This window comes from Nestor notabilis, unplaced genomic scaffold, assembly GCF_000696875.1.
Source record: "Nestor notabilis isolate BGI_N333 unplaced genomic scaffold, ASM69687v1 scaffold5726, whole genome shotgun sequence".
Taxonomy (NCBI): Eukaryota; Metazoa; Chordata; class Aves; order Psittaciformes; family Psittacidae; genus Nestor; species Nestor notabilis.
Window position 1 is genome coordinate 33,651 of NW_009932274.1, and position 17,975 is coordinate 51,625.

General features: G+C 35.6%; 1 protein-coding gene across 1 annotated transcript in view; it reads right to left on the reverse strand.

Annotated features, from left to right (window-relative positions):
• LOC104407119 (fibrillin-2) overlaps positions 1-17,975 on the reverse strand; it is a gene marked incomplete at its 5' end in the record, with an annotated part of 48,624 nt that overhangs the window by 15,386 nt on the left and 15,263 nt on the right. Inside the window, 13 exons of the mRNA XM_010016306.1 lie at positions 491-643; positions 880-1,005; positions 4,342-4,461; positions 4,784-4,912; positions 6,814-6,930; positions 7,711-7,836; positions 8,253-8,378; positions 9,154-9,279; positions 9,827-9,895; positions 14,819-14,971; positions 15,507-15,632; positions 16,796-16,921; positions 17,578-17,646. Of these exons, the coding sequence (XP_010014608.1) occupies positions 491-643; positions 880-1,005; positions 4,342-4,461; positions 4,784-4,912; positions 6,814-6,930; positions 7,711-7,836; positions 8,253-8,378; positions 9,154-9,279; positions 9,827-9,895; positions 14,819-14,971; positions 15,507-15,632; positions 16,796-16,921; positions 17,578-17,646 (1,566 nt within the window). The remainder of the gene's footprint in view (positions 1-490; positions 644-879; positions 1,006-4,341; positions 4,462-4,783; positions 4,913-6,813; positions 6,931-7,710; positions 7,837-8,252; positions 8,379-9,153; positions 9,280-9,826; positions 9,896-14,818; positions 14,972-15,506; positions 15,633-16,795; positions 16,922-17,577; positions 17,647-17,975) is intronic.

Consider the following 17,975-nt stretch of genomic DNA (forward strand, 5'->3'; position numbering starts at 1 on the left):
GCTATCCAAAAATCTTCTTTATCACATTTTTCAAAACCATCTGTTGTTTAAAACATGGTCATTATGATGTCCTGTCAGACACAAAAGGAACAAGGTCTCTAGGATGGGGAAGCAGCACTAGAACTCGTTGAGCTTCCATGTGGGTGTGCTCGGTGCCTTTTCCTTTCTGTACTTGGAGAAAACCAAGAACTGAAAACTCAATTACTTCAGGGATTCACAGCACTGTCTGATTTTGCTCTTCTCTTTTGCCTAAAGCAGGCTACATCAAAAGATGGAGGCTACTAATTCATTTTTCTACAGTGGCACAACAACCCAGTATTTCTCTTTTTCTACGGTTTATTCCTCTTACTGACCTGAAAATGGTTCTAGAAAAGGCTGTTAAGAGAGAATGACAAAATATCTCTCCTTCTAATGATCAAAAAGGTACAACAAAAACGTGCTCTTCCTTTTCTCCCACTTAAAAAGGCTTATTTTAAATCTTGATGTATACCTTCTTCTTCTTTTGGACAGAGCTCACAGGGATCACCCCATCCTTCTCCTGGCATTTTACTGCAGCAACACTTTGCCTTTGTGGTGTTGAAAGCCTTTGGCACTGAGCATTTCCCATTCTCGAAGTTAGTGAAACAGAAACTCTGGCGAGTATCTAAAAAAGAAAATACAGTCACAGGGAGCTAGAACCTCCCACCTGGTTAGATGATGACTATCTAGCCCTGAAAGGAGTAATATAAGGCCTGTATTTTTCATACTGTTTTGAAAGCACTTTCTAGTCCTCATAAAGGCACAGTTTGGAAGGGACCTGCAGAAGTCACCTTTTACTCATCTACACAGTATCTGCTAACTGTCAGGATAAGTTATTACATTCCTTAATCATTAACTTACCAAAACATCTCCGTCCATTATCAGACAGCACAAAACCTGTAGGACAGATACACTGGAAACCTCCTGGAGTGTTCGTACAAGAGCCAAAGAGACAGATGTTGGGGTCCTCATTACACTCATTAATATCTGTAAATTTATGGAGAAAAATTTCACTGTAACCACAACTATGAATTATGTGGTCAAGAAAAATTGTATATTTATTTATTTAACTTCAGCAACTTCCAATAAAGCACCCAAATGCCTGAACATTCCACTAACTTTCAAATTAGAGCATTTCACTGGCATGCACTTTCCTCTACAAATAGCATTCTCTGTTCTTTTGTCATATTTATTACACAAACATTAAAGAAATGCTTTCAGACTGGAACACAGGAGAAGATACATTTATGATAAGAAAAATATTTTTCTATAAACATAAAACATCCAAAGATAATTCTTAAAAAAACTGTATGTTGGGGGTTCTTTGTAGTTAAAGATGGGCTTTTTGCATGCTGACTGATACCTGAACTGGAACTAGAGATAGTTGTTAGTAGAGGGAGACCTATGTTTACATTTATATCTTCAGATTAATATTTATCAGTGTTCCACAGCCACTCATGATACGTTATTTAAATTTCTGCCCTGTTCAATTGCATAACTTAGAATGTATTGCTATGACTATTTAAATGGGAGATTTATTTCATTAGAGGTCTTTAATAATTATTTAAAATTTTAATCAAAATAAAAGAGTACTTAATATAAACACCAAGTGCCTGTAATACTGTGCAGCTTAGACAGGATCAGCCTGCATATCCTGCGTCTATAAACACAACAGACAGTAAGAAAACTAATAAATAATTAGGTCTTTAATTTTTAGTTATCTATTATTGAGAACTATATTTTAATCTATTCTATTCTGCAAATACCTACAGAAGATATAAGCCTCCTTGCAAAAGTAATTTTTAAAAGTAAGTAAAATTTAGTAAGTTCTGAAGTGTATTTTAAAAATCTTCAAAGCTATTCCTGCAGTACAACCCGTCCTGAGTCTTTCAGTAAGGGATATTAAAAGAACCATCACAGACACCTACGGCTGTGTAAGCATTCTGCAATAATATCCATATTGATCTCAATCAACGGGTAGGCAGGAATAGGTATTTTCCATGCAAGTAAGCTTTATGGATGTTGAGTCATAAATTTGTACTGCCATTTCTCCTGCTTTTTGTTGGACTCTACAAAATCTAAGAAAACTGACCTGCGTTTAGCAGATAAGGAAACAATGAAAGGAAACACAGTCTTTATCACTAGGAAAGTAAGTGGAGTGATGGAATAAATAGGTAGGAATAAACTATATGACATTACTTCTGAAAAATACTACCCTGAGTCCCATTCTTAGAAGTTACTATTAAGTACAGCACATGAAGAAACAACTGTAGCATAATCTGGCATATGTCAAACTCCATAGCTTCTAATGGACAGGCTTTTACTATGTGAAGCATTTTAAATTGGTTTATTTCAGTGAATAAAAATAGAATTAATTTGCCAGTTAATTTGGCAGTTGCTAATATACAAAACTTAGCAATTCAACTGCATTAATGGGATGGAAAAACTGGTCTTTTGAAGTACTGATTATTACTGTAATGAATGGCCTGGGACTAGCCATATTGGAAGAAACTCTTTTAGTTGCCTTGATGAATAGGTGACTAGCCAGACTGTGGAAATAAATGAGTCTTCTCCACTTCATTCCCATAAAATGAAAAGAAATATATTAATTGGGTAGTGAAAACTAAGAATTATTCTGTGGCTTTCATCTGTTTTTGGTTTTCTCCTGCATATAATCACCCCGAGTTTAAAAAGTAATCTACCCATTGCCAGCGTTCATGTTACAGACAGAAGTAATGAATTCTTATAAAGCTGTTTGAACAGAAGATCAATATAAATTAATGGGGAACATACGTTGCAAGAGCTGTCATAACATTAATGAAAATATTAGCACAATCACATGTGATTATCTATGCATTGTCTAGGAACTTTGGCCACAAATTTTCTGGACACGTGGCAGAATTAAGAAAAAGAATGCAATTAAGTCCTTTTTATGCAGTTTGAGCAAAAATCTATTTGGCAGTCACTAATGCTGTCAAAAACATGAAGAGATTCTGTGATTATACTAACATGGCCATAAACAGTGATATTCCTGGAAAACCAAAAGCTTTCTTTTTAAATCCATGATTTTACAACTGTAGGTGATTTGATTTCATCTCAGACGTTAATTGCTAATGTGGAAACAGCAGCTGCCAAAAGAAACCATGAAGCTGGCAGGCGAACTGAATATGGTGGCATGATATAAAAGGAGGACAGAATTCTGGGGTTTAGAAACTACAACCTATTGTTCAAAGCAAAAAAATCAAAAAGGTTCCAGTGATCCAGTTCCTGAATCCACACAGATTAGGTGGCCTATAGCCAAATCTTTATGTCCTTGCCAGTGTTTTCTTCAGTCCATACAAGGACAAACCACTCATTTATTACTGGGAATTATCTGGATGACTGTGCGTCTGGGTGTCACACCAGCTAACTTCAATCTTTCAAGCTGAAAGCCAGGTTTCTCAATATAATCATAGTGAGTGGGGATACAAATGCTTACTCTGTCCTTTGACCATGCAGAAACCTAGGGTTTCTAGGTTAGCTACCTAAAACTAGTTGAGTACATTTTCCTTGCTAGGTGCCCCGCATATTTAATTTAAACACCCAATAAACTCACAGGAGTTCTGTGCTTCGCTCTGCTGGAAAAGGGAGTTTTAACTTGGATTTACTCCTTATTCTCTGCCACACCAAATCAATTCATCGTGTGACATTCAGCTCCTGAATGATATTTAAACTTTAAACAAAACTTAGGTGAACAAAGAAGAACATGCAAACTAATGGAAGGTCTGCTGCACCCTTTTCCTCCACCTACGTATCTCAGCACTTGGGAGGCATTATAGATAACATGAAATCAGAAGACAGTTGTCAGAAGAAAACAATTTAAGCAATTGTTCCCATCAGTTCCATACTTTCATCAAGATTTTTAAACTCCACAGCCCTCTGAAACCAGAAGTTTAGTTCATGCATTGATTGCAATAGTTACCTTTCTTTTATATCTATTACATAAATCAAATACACAGATTGGTTTGTTTTGTGAATGTTACTTTCAAAAAAAAAATGTATTAAATATAAAATACCAATTTTTAGGTAAATATTTTAGTTTGCATTAATGAAGAAGTCAATACAAAATAAGAGTACAATACAGTACAAAATATCTTGCCTCCCATTTCTAAAACCTCCTCCTGAAGACTTTTCTTACTTATTTCCTTTCACCATGATCTTAAGCTGGGCAACATTCACAAACATTAAGGTGTACAACTACTTCCCACCAAATTAGAACCAGATACTTTTTCTAATTTTTAAATTGTTCAGAAGCAGTAATTAAATAATTACAACTTGCCTTACCAATACAACTTTCACTTTTTACTTCATATCCTGGTGGACAGATGCATCTGAATGATCCTTCCAAATTTTGACAAGTACCAGGAGAGCAGGAACCAGGTAGTGCCACACACTCATTAGTATCTTTGGGGAGTAGATGGAATCAAGAAAGGTTTAGAATCATGTAATTCTTATGGTAACAAAACAGGCTTATTAATGAAAAGTACTAGGATTCTTTTCTAATTTTCTAAGACATTTAAATGGCTGAAGAACTGGCTGATGAACAACTATTCCAAAACTCAATTACCTCTACCATGTTTTCATTAGTCACTAGTTTGTTTTTTTTACACTTGGATACTCAGACTTGTGGTGCTGCCCTCTAAATGGGCGCTAATAGTTTGATTATTTCAGCTCATCAGTACTTTGACATTCAGTACTTTAATATCTCAGTTGGTATTGTACATACCAATGCAGTTCTTGCCATCTAGAGTAAGTTCATATCCTTCGTTACACAAACATTTGAAGGAACCAATCTCATTGAAGCACCGTCCATTTCTGCACACCTGACCAAAGAAGGAGCTGCACTCATCGGTATCTGTAAAGAAAAAAAAAATTCAAATTAAAATCCCAGAAGTGGGAGTTGAGTCCGGGCATACTATATACAGTATGTTATAAACATGCTCAAGTTACAATATATATTTCTGTGGAAAGAGCAAATCTTGCAGCAACAAGGGAACAGCTGACAGCTATTGGAAAGTAACTTTCACTCAAGTGCATTAACGTATATGTTTTATTTAAACAACACTTTTTATAGGGTATTACAATTTTCAGACTTGCAGCATTACCTCAGCTGCTGCATCTGGAGGCATTCAATTACTGCCAAGTGACTTTATGATACTAACTCCAGACACAGGAAAAAAAAAGTTACATGGAGTGGTCTGGATTTTATCTGGATTTATATGCACTTGAGTTTCCTCCTAAAACCTGCCCTGTCATTTTCAAATTTTGGAATATGTCATTTGCTTTCCACAGGATGATTTTCTCCTTCACAACAGTTCTGAAAATGAGGTTTGAAAATGCTTATTAGTTTGTAGAGTTTCACTAATAATGCAGATTTAAAGGACCACTGCAGAAGGAAAAATGCAGATGAGAACGTGTCAAGAAAGGAGATCAGACAAGCATCATGGTATAAGTACAATCTACACTTTGCTGTTTTACAGTACTTCAATTTGAGTGATGAAGACCAACATCAGTTTTACTGAAGAGGTTTTAGTCTTCTTCAGAAGCATTAAGTACCAGCTGCTGAAAAACATGTACCTTCCGCTTCAGTGAGTACAGCCATGCCTGTGTTACTAGTTTATTCCATAGTGCATTTCTTCTGTGTTACAGTTCTACAAGCAGAAATACTCCAAGTATAATACTGGAATGGGCTAAATTGCCCTTGAACGACTAGGAAAGCTTGGAAGAAAGCCCTGAGTCAAGAGAAGTGCTAACAAAAGGCCAAGTCTCTGAGTCAGCTTAGGCTTCTGGGCCTGCTTGAAGGCACAGTCTGGAGCAGAGGTACTAGATGCTCCTGGTAGCAGATTGGCAGTTACACTGCAAAGGGAAAAAGCTCCTTAGCAAATAGTGCCATTCTTTGGCAGCAGAACCTTTTTACTCAAACAAGTTTTAACTGTCTCTTTCCTGGACAGGGAGAGGATTTAAAATACTTATTTAAGATGGTTTAGTTCTCTCCTGAACCAGAAAGGAACCATTAGACTATCCTGGTTTTTTTCTGTAGCAAGAAGGAATGTAAAGCCTTTCTCTTCTTTGGCTCATGGTCTGCTCAAGGGAGAGGATATCCAGAGATTTACAAGCCTGTTCTTCAGTCCAGGAAGATTTTAGTTGCTTTATCACAAGTATCCAGGAATTTAAATTGTCCAAAACCACCAGATATTCTCAAGTCTGGTGTTTTAGGGAATAAGAAACAGCAATGCCTGTATAAACTCTGATTAAGCAGAGTTCATCTTAGGAGAGCAGATTTGGTAGATTAGTTGTACTGGCTTACTCGCTCCTGGTCTGCTTTCTCTTTCACATTGTGTGCAAGTGTCAAGTAATAGGGTGAAATAAATAAATTATTTTAAATTCTTAAGACAACACTGGTGGTGTGACATAATATATGCTTATTGCAAGTGGTGCCTTCAGACTCTGCCAGAAGTCAAGGATGTATACTGTAAGTATCCAGGAAATCTAATGGAGATGAGGGCTGCATTAAAATGTCAGTGAATTATTAAGGTCTATGTTATCTCAAGCTGATCGGTAAAAAATATTTTTAATTACTTTAAAAAAATGATAGCAATAATTAACCTTTAGGGCTTTTAACTGTATCAGTTACTCCACCCAATTCACCTTCATAGCACTCTGACCTGTCCTTCCTTCAAGTTTTAACTATATACTATCCTCCTTGCCATATCAAGCCATTAGCAATGAAAATAAAGTTTGCATTATAGGACCTACCCATACAATCATTATTATGAGTTAATTCAAATCCTGGATAACACAGGCAGTTATATGATCCAACCGTGTTTTTACAAGTTCCATTTCCACATGGATGGCGTTCGCATTCATCAACATCTGCAAAGAGAAACAAAACTGTATGGCGGAACTGAGTCTTGCAGGTATGTGTTAATGGGTTATCTGTGCACAGTGACAATATTCTAAACCTCAGCCTCTCCTTTCATCTGTCACATTTTCTATAACTTGTCTAGATTTGTATTTCATACTATGAAATTTTCAGAATTAGTTTTAGAATTGAGTTACTCAGAATTTTGCATTGTTAACATATTTTCTCATGTACACGCATCATTAAAAAAAAACAATTAAACCCAAACCCTGTAGAACTGATTACAAAATAATAAAAGAACAAGAAAAACACTCTTATTTTGTAATCTTCTTATATCAGCTCCAGTATGTCACTGTTTTAATACAAAATGAGTATAGATTTCAGTTACATTAAATGTGGGATACTGTTCTTTAAATGAAACATGAACTCAATGCATTTCTAAATAATTTAAAAGTCTTTTTTTAAATCTCCAAACTCTATCATTCTGTGATATCTCCTGTGATATAAACTTCTCTGTCATACAAACCACTATGATATATTTTTGTGAAAACTGAGTTAATATATTCTTTAGTAACATAGATCTATCTCTAAGAATGACATATTTTTTTTTCCTTAACCTAATATATTCACTCCAAGGACAAATTCACATACTTTATTCAGAAAAATCCAAAACCATATAAATCAGTCTTCAAATGTTACTATGATCCCCTCAAAAATTTACTCATTTTCTCATTTGAAAAAAAAAAACCCAAAAAAACCAACCCAAAGACAAAAGCATGGCCTTTCCATACCCATGCACATAGTCTGGTCTTGGGATGCCTTAAAACCATTGTGACATATGCACTGGTAACTTCCTTGCGTGTCCACACATAAACCATGACTGCAAGCATTAGGAATTTCCAGACATTCATTGCGATCTGTAACAAAAATACAAAACAGATGGTACACATTATTGACTTTTATTATTCATTCATTTTACACAAACATGTTTTTATAATCTGTTATTATTAAAACCAGACTCAAAATTATCCATAACTAAACCTGCATCATAACAAAACTTCATTTTATAGGAACTTGTTGCCTATACACCTCAAGGTCAAAACTACTGTTAGGATTTCCTTGATACATCAAGAATGTTCTTTTAAAAATTTTATTCTGGCTTTTCTTCCCTTCTACAGAGAAATGGGGCTATAGAGTAAAAACTGTTACATAAAACAGCAGAATACACAAGGTAATAGAAAATAAATTACACTTTTACCCTTCGAGAGAATCATGCATGTAGCATTGATTAGGTACAGCTCAAATAGATGACAAAAGTCAACTGATTTCTTACCAACACAGGCACCATTGGGTGAAAGTTTAAAACCAGCAGCACATTCACAGCGGTAACTACCAGGACTGTTGATACAGTCTGCATTTCTCTGACAGAGATTGTCTCCATTGCTGCACTCATCAATATCTGAAATACCAAGAGTCACAGTTCAGACACCAGAAACCACAAGATAGTTACCTTGCCTAGAATTTAGACTGTATTGTATGATTTGTGAAAAATGTCCTCAACAAAGAGTGAGTATTCTGACCTTCAGCCTCAGTTGTAAATGAAAAGCAAAAGCAATACAATTTCATCCATGATACACTTTTTGGATGAAGGAGGATCCTACAAATCCAACTTACTAGACATTGAAGCAGGTTTGCAATTTTAAATGTCTGTCTAAAGAAATTAGGTTTTGTATTAAAAAGTTTCCCTCTTTGCTTTTGAACTGGAATAATAAGTGGCCCAGTTTGTTAGCTTTTAAGGTACACGCATCAGCACAAGATCCTTGAATACCAATGACAAAACTCCTATCGACCTTAGGACACACAAAATTTCACTGTTATCTTCAAAGAATGTCTCTACCTATAAAACAGTAGATGGACAGAAGATGGAAAAAAATCAAGGAAACTTTTCTTTGAGAAGTTTTAAGAACAAGAATTAATTTTCTTCCCTAAAATAAAATTAAATAAAAACATTTACTTCCTACGTAGGACTCAATTAATTGCTAAACACAAAACTATTATAAATCTTATTAAATGTATTAAAGACAAACACATCACAATTATAGACTTGAGCTGAACAAAAAAGCTCACAGTCTGTCTCTTAGATTTTGGAAAAAACGTGAATAAAATGTTCCCCTTCCCTTCAAGATAAGCATGCTTATGGGGGCTAAGTAGAAAACAACATAATTTCAAATCACCTTCACAGACCAAGAGCAGGTCATTGTAGCTAAATCCAGTGGGGCATTCACAGCGGAAGCTGCCGATCTGATTGATGCAAACACCATTTGCACAGATTCCTGGGATTTCCTTACATTCATCAATGTCTGAAAGTGAGATGAGCTAGTCAATGTACAGTACTTCACGGCTTTATGTACTGCTTGGATTCTCAATTTCACTGCACTTAAAACTGAGTTGAGAAGTTCCATCTAATCTACAGAAATTTTGTATGGAATATAAAGCTAAATATACGCCCATTATGAGAGAAAAATAAACCATGTGAAGATCAGGAAGTGATTCAAAACAGAGTAACACTAAATATTAGTCAAGATGCAGAACTGTTACAAATGTGTGCACAAGTCACGCAACATTTTTGAAACCAAAATCTTTTACGTTACCAATTAAAACTCAAAACCATGAGCTCCACGAACTAGGGTGGTGAGTGAGCAAAAGATTGTAACAAAATGTAGAAATACAAGAAAAAAAATCAGAAACAAATTACCAAAAAATTGGTCTCACAATTTAAATCACCATTGTAATTCCACAATTAAATTAAAATTTTATTATATGAAATGTTCATTTTGGTGCCATTATGCAGCTGCAACAATCTTATGCAAAACAATTTTTAGTTAAAATAAGTTTAGTGAAACTTACCAACAGCTTTTCCAGTATGAATGTCAAAAGTGAAGCCAGGAATATTCCCACATATGTTCTTGAATTCACCTAGAGCAACACAGAGAACAATGCATTTATAGTGAGTATTTATAAATCTCCCAGGAATTACTTGTAGTCTTCTATGCCTTCCAAGAGCCAATACAAGCCAAATCTACTTAGAAGAGCCACTTTGTCCTGTACAAATTATATTGAAAATTCACACTGCCAATAAATGAATGCAAATTGAAACTAATTCATACTTTGTTTCCTCAAATCTTTGCAGACCTTTGCACATGAATTAATGTCTGATTTGAGAAAACAGCACTTCAGTTTTTGTTTTAAACAGAACTCCTTTACTTACCTTCTCAGATTTTTTCCTGCTTTCTAGACATCTGTACGGAGAATCTGCAGCAACAGTTTCAGATAGGAAAAATAGAGGTACTTTACCAGGACCTAGCTTTCTTTCATATAGTATCTATCTCTGGGGTGTTTTTTTTTTTTTGTTTGTTTGTTTTGTTTGTTTGTTTTTTTCCTGCAGAGATTACTGCACCTTAGTTCCACTAAACTGTAAAGTAGAATGGACACTCCACTTTAGAAAAAATTGCTCCAAAACCCAGTATTGGTTTAGTATGCTCATTTTTTTATCCTCCTTTCCAGAGCATCTTCAGGATGGGAAATACACAGTATAAAGTATAAAATAAGTGAACCCATGGTTTTCCAGGCAAGGTGTATGAAGTTGAGTGGATTTGCAACATATGGAGAAAAACTTCTAGCATGGAATCTATTGGTTATTGCAGGATGTAAGAAATAATTACTTCTTTAATAAAGTATTTCTTATAAAGCACCTATGCTGGCATTGGATTTTACTGGCAAAACAGTGCTTTCCAGAAAAAAAAGTTTTACACATTTATAGTACATTAATAAACTTTGATCTAGGTAGAAATATGGAAAATTACTGGCCTACAACTATAACTATGCCAAATGTGTAAAATACTGATCATGAGTAGAACTGTGTACTGAAAGCCTACTTGTTTGAGGGAAGCAAAGCAATTCCAATGTGAAGACGCAACCAGTTTGAATGAACAGTTTGCTTTAAGTGTGTTTCAAAATAATAACCATGCAGCTGCTATTCAGCATCTTTTTAGATAATATCAGCATTCAAATTCTCCAGAAAAATAATATGTGTCTTTCAATATTAAAGTTTCCAAACTATTGCTAAGGCAAAATTCCAAAGCATGCAGTAGATAATTGTACATTCAGGTCATTAAGCCAAGGTAAAATAGTGTTCGAAAGAACATGGATAGAATTCACAAAAATGTCCCACTGGCATAAAATTCAAACGGGTTCTGGAAGTGTAATATCTGGAGACTTCTGTGAGTACTTGTTCCACTGTTTCTTCTACAGAAAGCCTATCTATCTATCCAAGAATAGGAAGTGTATGGAGTCTTCCTTAAACTCTCCTTTAAACCTGAAATGCACACAAGTTATTAGGCATCTCTTCTATCTCCAGAAAAAGAGAAAGGAGATCCTCCTGTTTTCCTGTAATGATCTTTCATCTAAAGCAGTGACAGTTTATTTCTCTACTGACTGTATCTTGAGTTTCTTGATCGTCTACACTTTAATGGCAACTCTTCAGAAACTTAAAACTTTGTGAAGTTTAACCAAAGGGTTTATAACTTGAATCATTCTTGTCTTCCTTACACAAAATATTCTTACTTATTAAAACTTCAGCAAATGTAGTTGATGATTGCTCAGAATCAGATCTGGTGATGCACTTTTCTCACATTCAAACATTCTTTGTTGTTTCCTGTATAAGCAAAGCAGGATCCAGTATACTTGAACTTCAGCATTTTCTTCTTCTGTCCTATATTTCAGGACAGTAGGCTTAATGCCTACTAAGGTTATTCTTGTAGTACAGGATACTGGGCCATAGAGATCTCTGCCACAGTGTTTCACCATCTAGCAATTTTCTGCTCTTTTATATTAACGTGTAAGATTTGAAGCTCAGAAAACAGTTCTTTTCTACAAGAAGCTTTATGCTATTTACTGCAGTCAGTAAACCTGTGAAACACGCATACTAAAAAAAAAGACGGCTGTGTGTTCACAACCCTATCCAAGGGTGATGATAACCTACTCCTATGGTAGAGCCTAACACATCAGGTCTGGGAGAATGAAGAAGAGGCTCTGAGGGTTGCAGTCCTTCTTTCATTATGTGTTGTGCTACCTACATATTGCATGCATTCCATTTAATAGCGTTTTTCTGAATTTTTTTGTTTGTACTATGTAGGAAAAGAGCACATAAGTAGGTAAGGACTGTATGATAATGCATTTGTACTCAGTGACAAATTATCCATATGCAAAAATGCCAGAAGTTTACTTTCTGAAAGCTCAACTTTGCCTCAATAACTTAAAAAATATTTCAACCCCCCATGTACTTATCACTATATTATTTTTTAGGAAAAAAAGATCTATCACGTAAGAAGAAAAAAACTCTCTGAGGTCAACCACTCCTGAAATGACCAAACCATGAGAGAATTCTGTGAATACTTGAATACTTCCTAGCAGTGAAGCAGCTTTTTACATTTCTTTGGATAAAAAAGCAACCAAGAAAGAATGATTATTTCTGATTAAAGTGTATGGTAATGGTTACGATCTACATAATGAGTAACACCAAGATAGTAATTACTGCCTAAAGTTACCAGAGATTGATTGCTAAGCATAAATATATGAAAAGAAAGAAAGAACTCTGTTCATAAGGGGGAAAAAAAAGCAAATGCATTGGCACGTGAAGTTCATTTAGAGGAACAATACAATTCTCATCAGAGCAGAATAATGCTCTTAATGAGCTACTGTGCTCAGTCTAGCAAACTGGTTAAGGTCAGTGTATCATAACCCCTGTCTCTGATGTGTAGCCCCCTCCCAGATTTCAGAACCACTGATTATATCACATAAGTGCAGCTATTCAACCATTTACATTTGGAATTTCTGTTTGATCCCTCATGCAATCTCTTCTCATGGTGAAAAAGGTTCAACCATGTCTGCAAATACAGTAAAGGCATTTAGAAGAGCTAACAAGGCAATACTGAAATATTTTGGGAAATATTTTAACCCCGTAACTGCTAGCAGACAAAGTGGAACTGTCTTAACGAAACTTTAAAAGCCGCAGAAGTTTTTGAGAACTTCAGTCATACCAATTTAAAAAAGGAATTCTTTCTTCCATCCAAGAATATTAATTGCATGAATCCCTGCTAGTACTTTGCTGAATCTTTCTCATCGTGTTGTCATCATGATGACAATTTTATGGCACTGAGATAAATGACCCTGGGAAAGAACTTTATGAGTTCTTTTGCAATAGCAAACATATATTTCCTCTCTCAAGCTTATTTCCATCTCCCATTCCTGACTGCTAGAAACATTCCTTTATTCTTCCTCCTCCTATTCAAGCAAGAAAAGGAAAAAGCTGTTTTTTAATTTTCAGTTTCATTTTCCTCCTCTTTACTGCTTGTGGAGTTAAATCTTTCCTAATTATGTGCTGCTTCCCTTATGTCACCAGGTTAAACCACTTGGAATGAAAGTAATACATTCTTTACACTAACAACACAAATGATGCAGCACCAGAGGTATGGGTTTAATGGCAGTAAACTTGGGGCAAAGACAATTCAACAATAAGATTTGTACCTTGTAACTTCAATTCACACTGTATAAATTTCATTTGTACTAACCAGGTATCTGGAATTTTATTTTTATACAGCACCTTTGCTCTATTTACAAATGTAAGAATCTTTCAGTCAATGCCAGGTGCTGTCAGGTTTCAGAATTGGCGACTCTACCACCAATTATTTTCTGAGTTGAGCTTTCAAGGGTGTTTTGTTCTAGGCGGCGAACTCCATAAAGACTAACTGAAAGACTAACCTATTATTTTCACCACCTTCTATAGGAGGGAATTCTTACTTCTTTTTACAATAGCCTGCTTATTGAGTTTTTGCAAATTTTTCACCTTCAACAGAGAAAATATAAAAGCAGCTGAGAGGTCATACTCCATTCACAAATGAAAAATATAGAAAGCAAATACACTTAGTAATACAAACCCAATCTTTTTCATCTGACAGATTAGGACTGCCAGGATAAATGTATCCCCAACTATCCAGTAACTAAATTATACTAGACTAAATTAATTATCCTGGAAGACAGGCCAGGCACCTCTTGTCAGCCAGAATCTTGGACCCCAGTATTATTGTCTGATGACCGCTTTTCTAGCAACCTCAAAGTGACAACTTCAGAGATAGGAGTTCTGTAATCACACATTCAGAAAACTTGCTTATGTTTAGTACAACATCCTCATGTGTCTTACCTACACAAACGTAGATTCTTGACATAAATGTAAATAACTGAAAGTAATTCTATGTCCATACAAGACCTATTAAAGCTTTGATGTTTGCTAGAAAGAAAGAATAAAACAGCCACGAAGTTCTCATTTTATAGCGCCCCATCACCAAAAAACAGGTCTAAATAATTACATCTACCTACTGATAGCTGTATTACAAATATCCTTTTATCTACAGCACTGACATACTCCTGTTGCTGATGAGAAAGTCAGTCTGTACTTTTGAGACCTTTTTATTCATCTCAGTGACACCTGACAGTAGTTTGTTCCCTTTCCTTTGCCTTCAGGGGCAGCTGAGAGGGAAAATATGCATGTTCTTTCTGAATTTTGTTTTTCATCTAGGGGGAATGATTCAAAAAATTTAAGCTGTATCTTTCCACTCAATGTGGAGTGATACTCCTTCCTCTTAAAAGTGTGGAAGAAATACCTATTTTTGTTTAGCACACCAAGACTTACTCCAGCCAGTGGCAGGATGGCAGGTTATTGTCACTCTGCTTTAGAAGTACAGCAAAGATTTTTTGTGACTAAAATGTTAGCTTTAGCCAATAGGTCAAAGGAGCAAATAAGCAAAGAAAGGAACAAAATGGGATGATTATAGGAGGCTTTACCTGTTCCTGGGTTTGGACATGGTTCACAAGGTTTGTTCCAGGCTTTCCCAACATTGTATGTGCAGCAACACATCCTTTTGGTCACATTGAAGGGCAGCTCATTCTCACAGGAGGTTCCATTATAGCTTCTGTAGCAAAAGCTTTTCCTCATGTCTACATGTGAGAAAAGTATCACTTTTGACGTAACCAACAAACTAACTTAAGTAAATATCAATGCCCTACCAACCTAGACAGTGGTTCACTAACTTTGGTTTCTGAATGCAACCCAAACATATGCATGGATGCATTTAATAGTAATTTACAGGTTGAAGTAATCTACAGTCTTTGTTTTAGACTTACTTGAAATTTGAGATATTTTAAGTTTTCATTCAAAGATTCAAAAGGGTAAAAGGAAAATTTCCAAAAAATCAGAAACACACTGTAGATGCTCGTCAGATCCATTTATATAGTAAACCCTACCATTTGAAAATGACTAGTGAAACCAAAAAAGATTTCTGAGTTCCATTAAGGAACACTGCACATCAAACATTGGGATCTCCTTCCCAGCTACATGACATAACTGGGAGTTAAAGGTAGGAAAAAGCAATACAAGACTTCAGAACTGTCCTCATCTAAAAGGAAATTTTAAGAGTCTGGGCTCAAACTAGTCTGACATGATATTCAGGCATTTGTAATAAGGATGACATACCCATGCAATTATGTCCTCCGTTCACCTGCATATATTCTGGTGGGCAAATGCAGGTGTAGTTCCCCAAGGTATTGTAGCAGGTACCAGGACCACAGACACCAGGGTGTGCAACACACTCATCAATATCTAGAGATCAAGCAAAACCATTACAATTACCAAGGGAAAAAGACGACCAAGTCCTAGCAAATGTTTCTGAGAAATATAACCATAATAAACCATGCTAAGGTAACAAAAATGTTTCATTTAAAGGCTAGCTTGGAAAGTACAGCTCAGATTTGGGTTAAGAAGCTATTGTAACAAGCTGCTGAAAAGCAGTACTGTTAACTCTAGTAAGTGCAAAAGCACAAGTGAAGTGAAAGAGAAAACCCTAAATAAATTCCAAATTGCTGAATTTACCTCTGAAACTGCACACCTGGTTCCCCACTAGCTCCTTAGCTCCAGATAGCTATTGACGCCCTCTTTTCACAAGGATGTTACTGTCACTTTTCAGTTAATCTATTAATGTGTTCACTACCCCACTGACAAGTGACCTCATGAGTACCCTATTTAGAAACTAGCAAGCAAGCTAGCTGAATAATCACACAGTCTTGCTGCCCTGACCTTGGGTATTCTTGTTTAAGGTATTTGGGGTAAGATTTATTTTTTCCCCCTATACAATTGTAATTTCAAATCCAGTTTGGTCACTTTTCTTCACCTGAGCTTAGCAAAGCCCCAGGATTCAGTGTCTCTGTTATGAAAGAAGACTATTTATCTTTTTTATTTTTTTTTTTCACAAAGTGAATGAAGAAGGGGAAGCTGATTTACAGCACTCAACCAGAAGAAACCATGAAAGATGTACTAATTGGGTCTATTTACAATATTTGGTTCTAACACTTAGGAGCAATCACAAACACAAATGGAAACCCAGTATTAAATTTACTTCACATCATTGTATAAATTAAACTACCGCTCTCAAATACTGTGAAGAGGGCAGCTTTTCTCACTTAGAATACAGGGACCCCAGTGAAACTAGCAGGAGATACAAGGTGGTGAAGTGAGAAGCTAGAAATCATGAATAACCACCAAGTTTACTTAATACATATAGCTGAGATCTATCACAGAGAAATAAACATTAGCATATTCAAGTGTTGCATGTAAAGCTTTATATTAATCTTAACACTTGTTCCAAATATAATGCTTCTGAAGATTTTGGGTAAGAGTGTGGGTAGCATATCCACTTACGGATTTAAGCCTAAAAAAATTGGTTTTTACAATACTGTGATAGAGGAAGATGTTTCAAGGGAACCAGCCTTCACAGATTCTTGTCTCTTCACTGAGGTAGTAGCCTTTTGGACATTCACACTGGAAGCTGCCAAAAGCATTGATGCAATTTCCACCTTGGCAGAGACCTGGCAGTTCCTGACATTCATCAATGTCTGAAAACAGAGAACAAAACTCACCACATTTTCATTCCAGAATGAAAAAAACCAACAACTTTAAGTACTCCCTTTAAATTTTACCAGCTAGTAACTTTTAACTGTGATGTGGAATTTTTCTTCTTTTTTTTTTTTTTTTTCCTAAATTGCACTTCATGAAAGAATGGATGAGATGCTCATTCTCTTCCATTCAAATAGCTCTTCAAGTTTCAGCCTGATGAGCTGATGGAGCTCAACTTCCATTACTGTTTACAGAATTTGGCATCTAAAATTTCTCATTCCTGCACGCTCACTGGAACCAGAGATTCTTTGCCGAATGAGTATTTCCTGAAACTTATACCTTCCACTGATAAGCTGTAATTTTCACAAATGACTTATCCTTCACAGGCCAACTTGAAAGACCAGTTTAAGTAAAGAGACACACAGAAGGTATGTCTCAGTCATCAGCTTATTTTCCTACTGAAATATTGTTGGACTTCTTCAATATTCTTTTACAGTATGTCTTTTCATCATGTTGTTGTCCAATTCATATTAGCAGAGGGTTTCGCTCTGCACTAAATGTAGTGCTTTCTGCAAAATACAGTTCCAGTATGCATTGCTCCAAAGATGACACTTTTTTTAATTCCAGCCATCACAGTCATTAATGAAAAACTCACCTTCTAAAATAATAGTAACGGGATTTGGTCTGAATCCTTCTCCGCCTGGACAGAGAGTATTATATTCCGCTAAAGTATTACAAGAAAGATAGCGTCAGTCATATGAAGATTAAAATGCTAACAAACAGAAAGATAAAATTCCATTTGTGTATTTAATGAGTGTCTTCCCTAGGCTCGTTGGTTTTCTACTTTTCTTGACCTCTTCACAGTAAATAAAGCTAGTGCATTAGATTAGCAGAAAAGCAAGGTAAGATTAAGAGTTCTGCTTAAAACATTACCAGGAACTTAAGAATCTCTTAAGGCAGGCACAATGTTGTTTTCTCTGTACTGTGCCTTTATAAAGGCACATATTTTCTGTTTTCACTAGTTATTTAAATCGAAACATCAATACAGTTAAA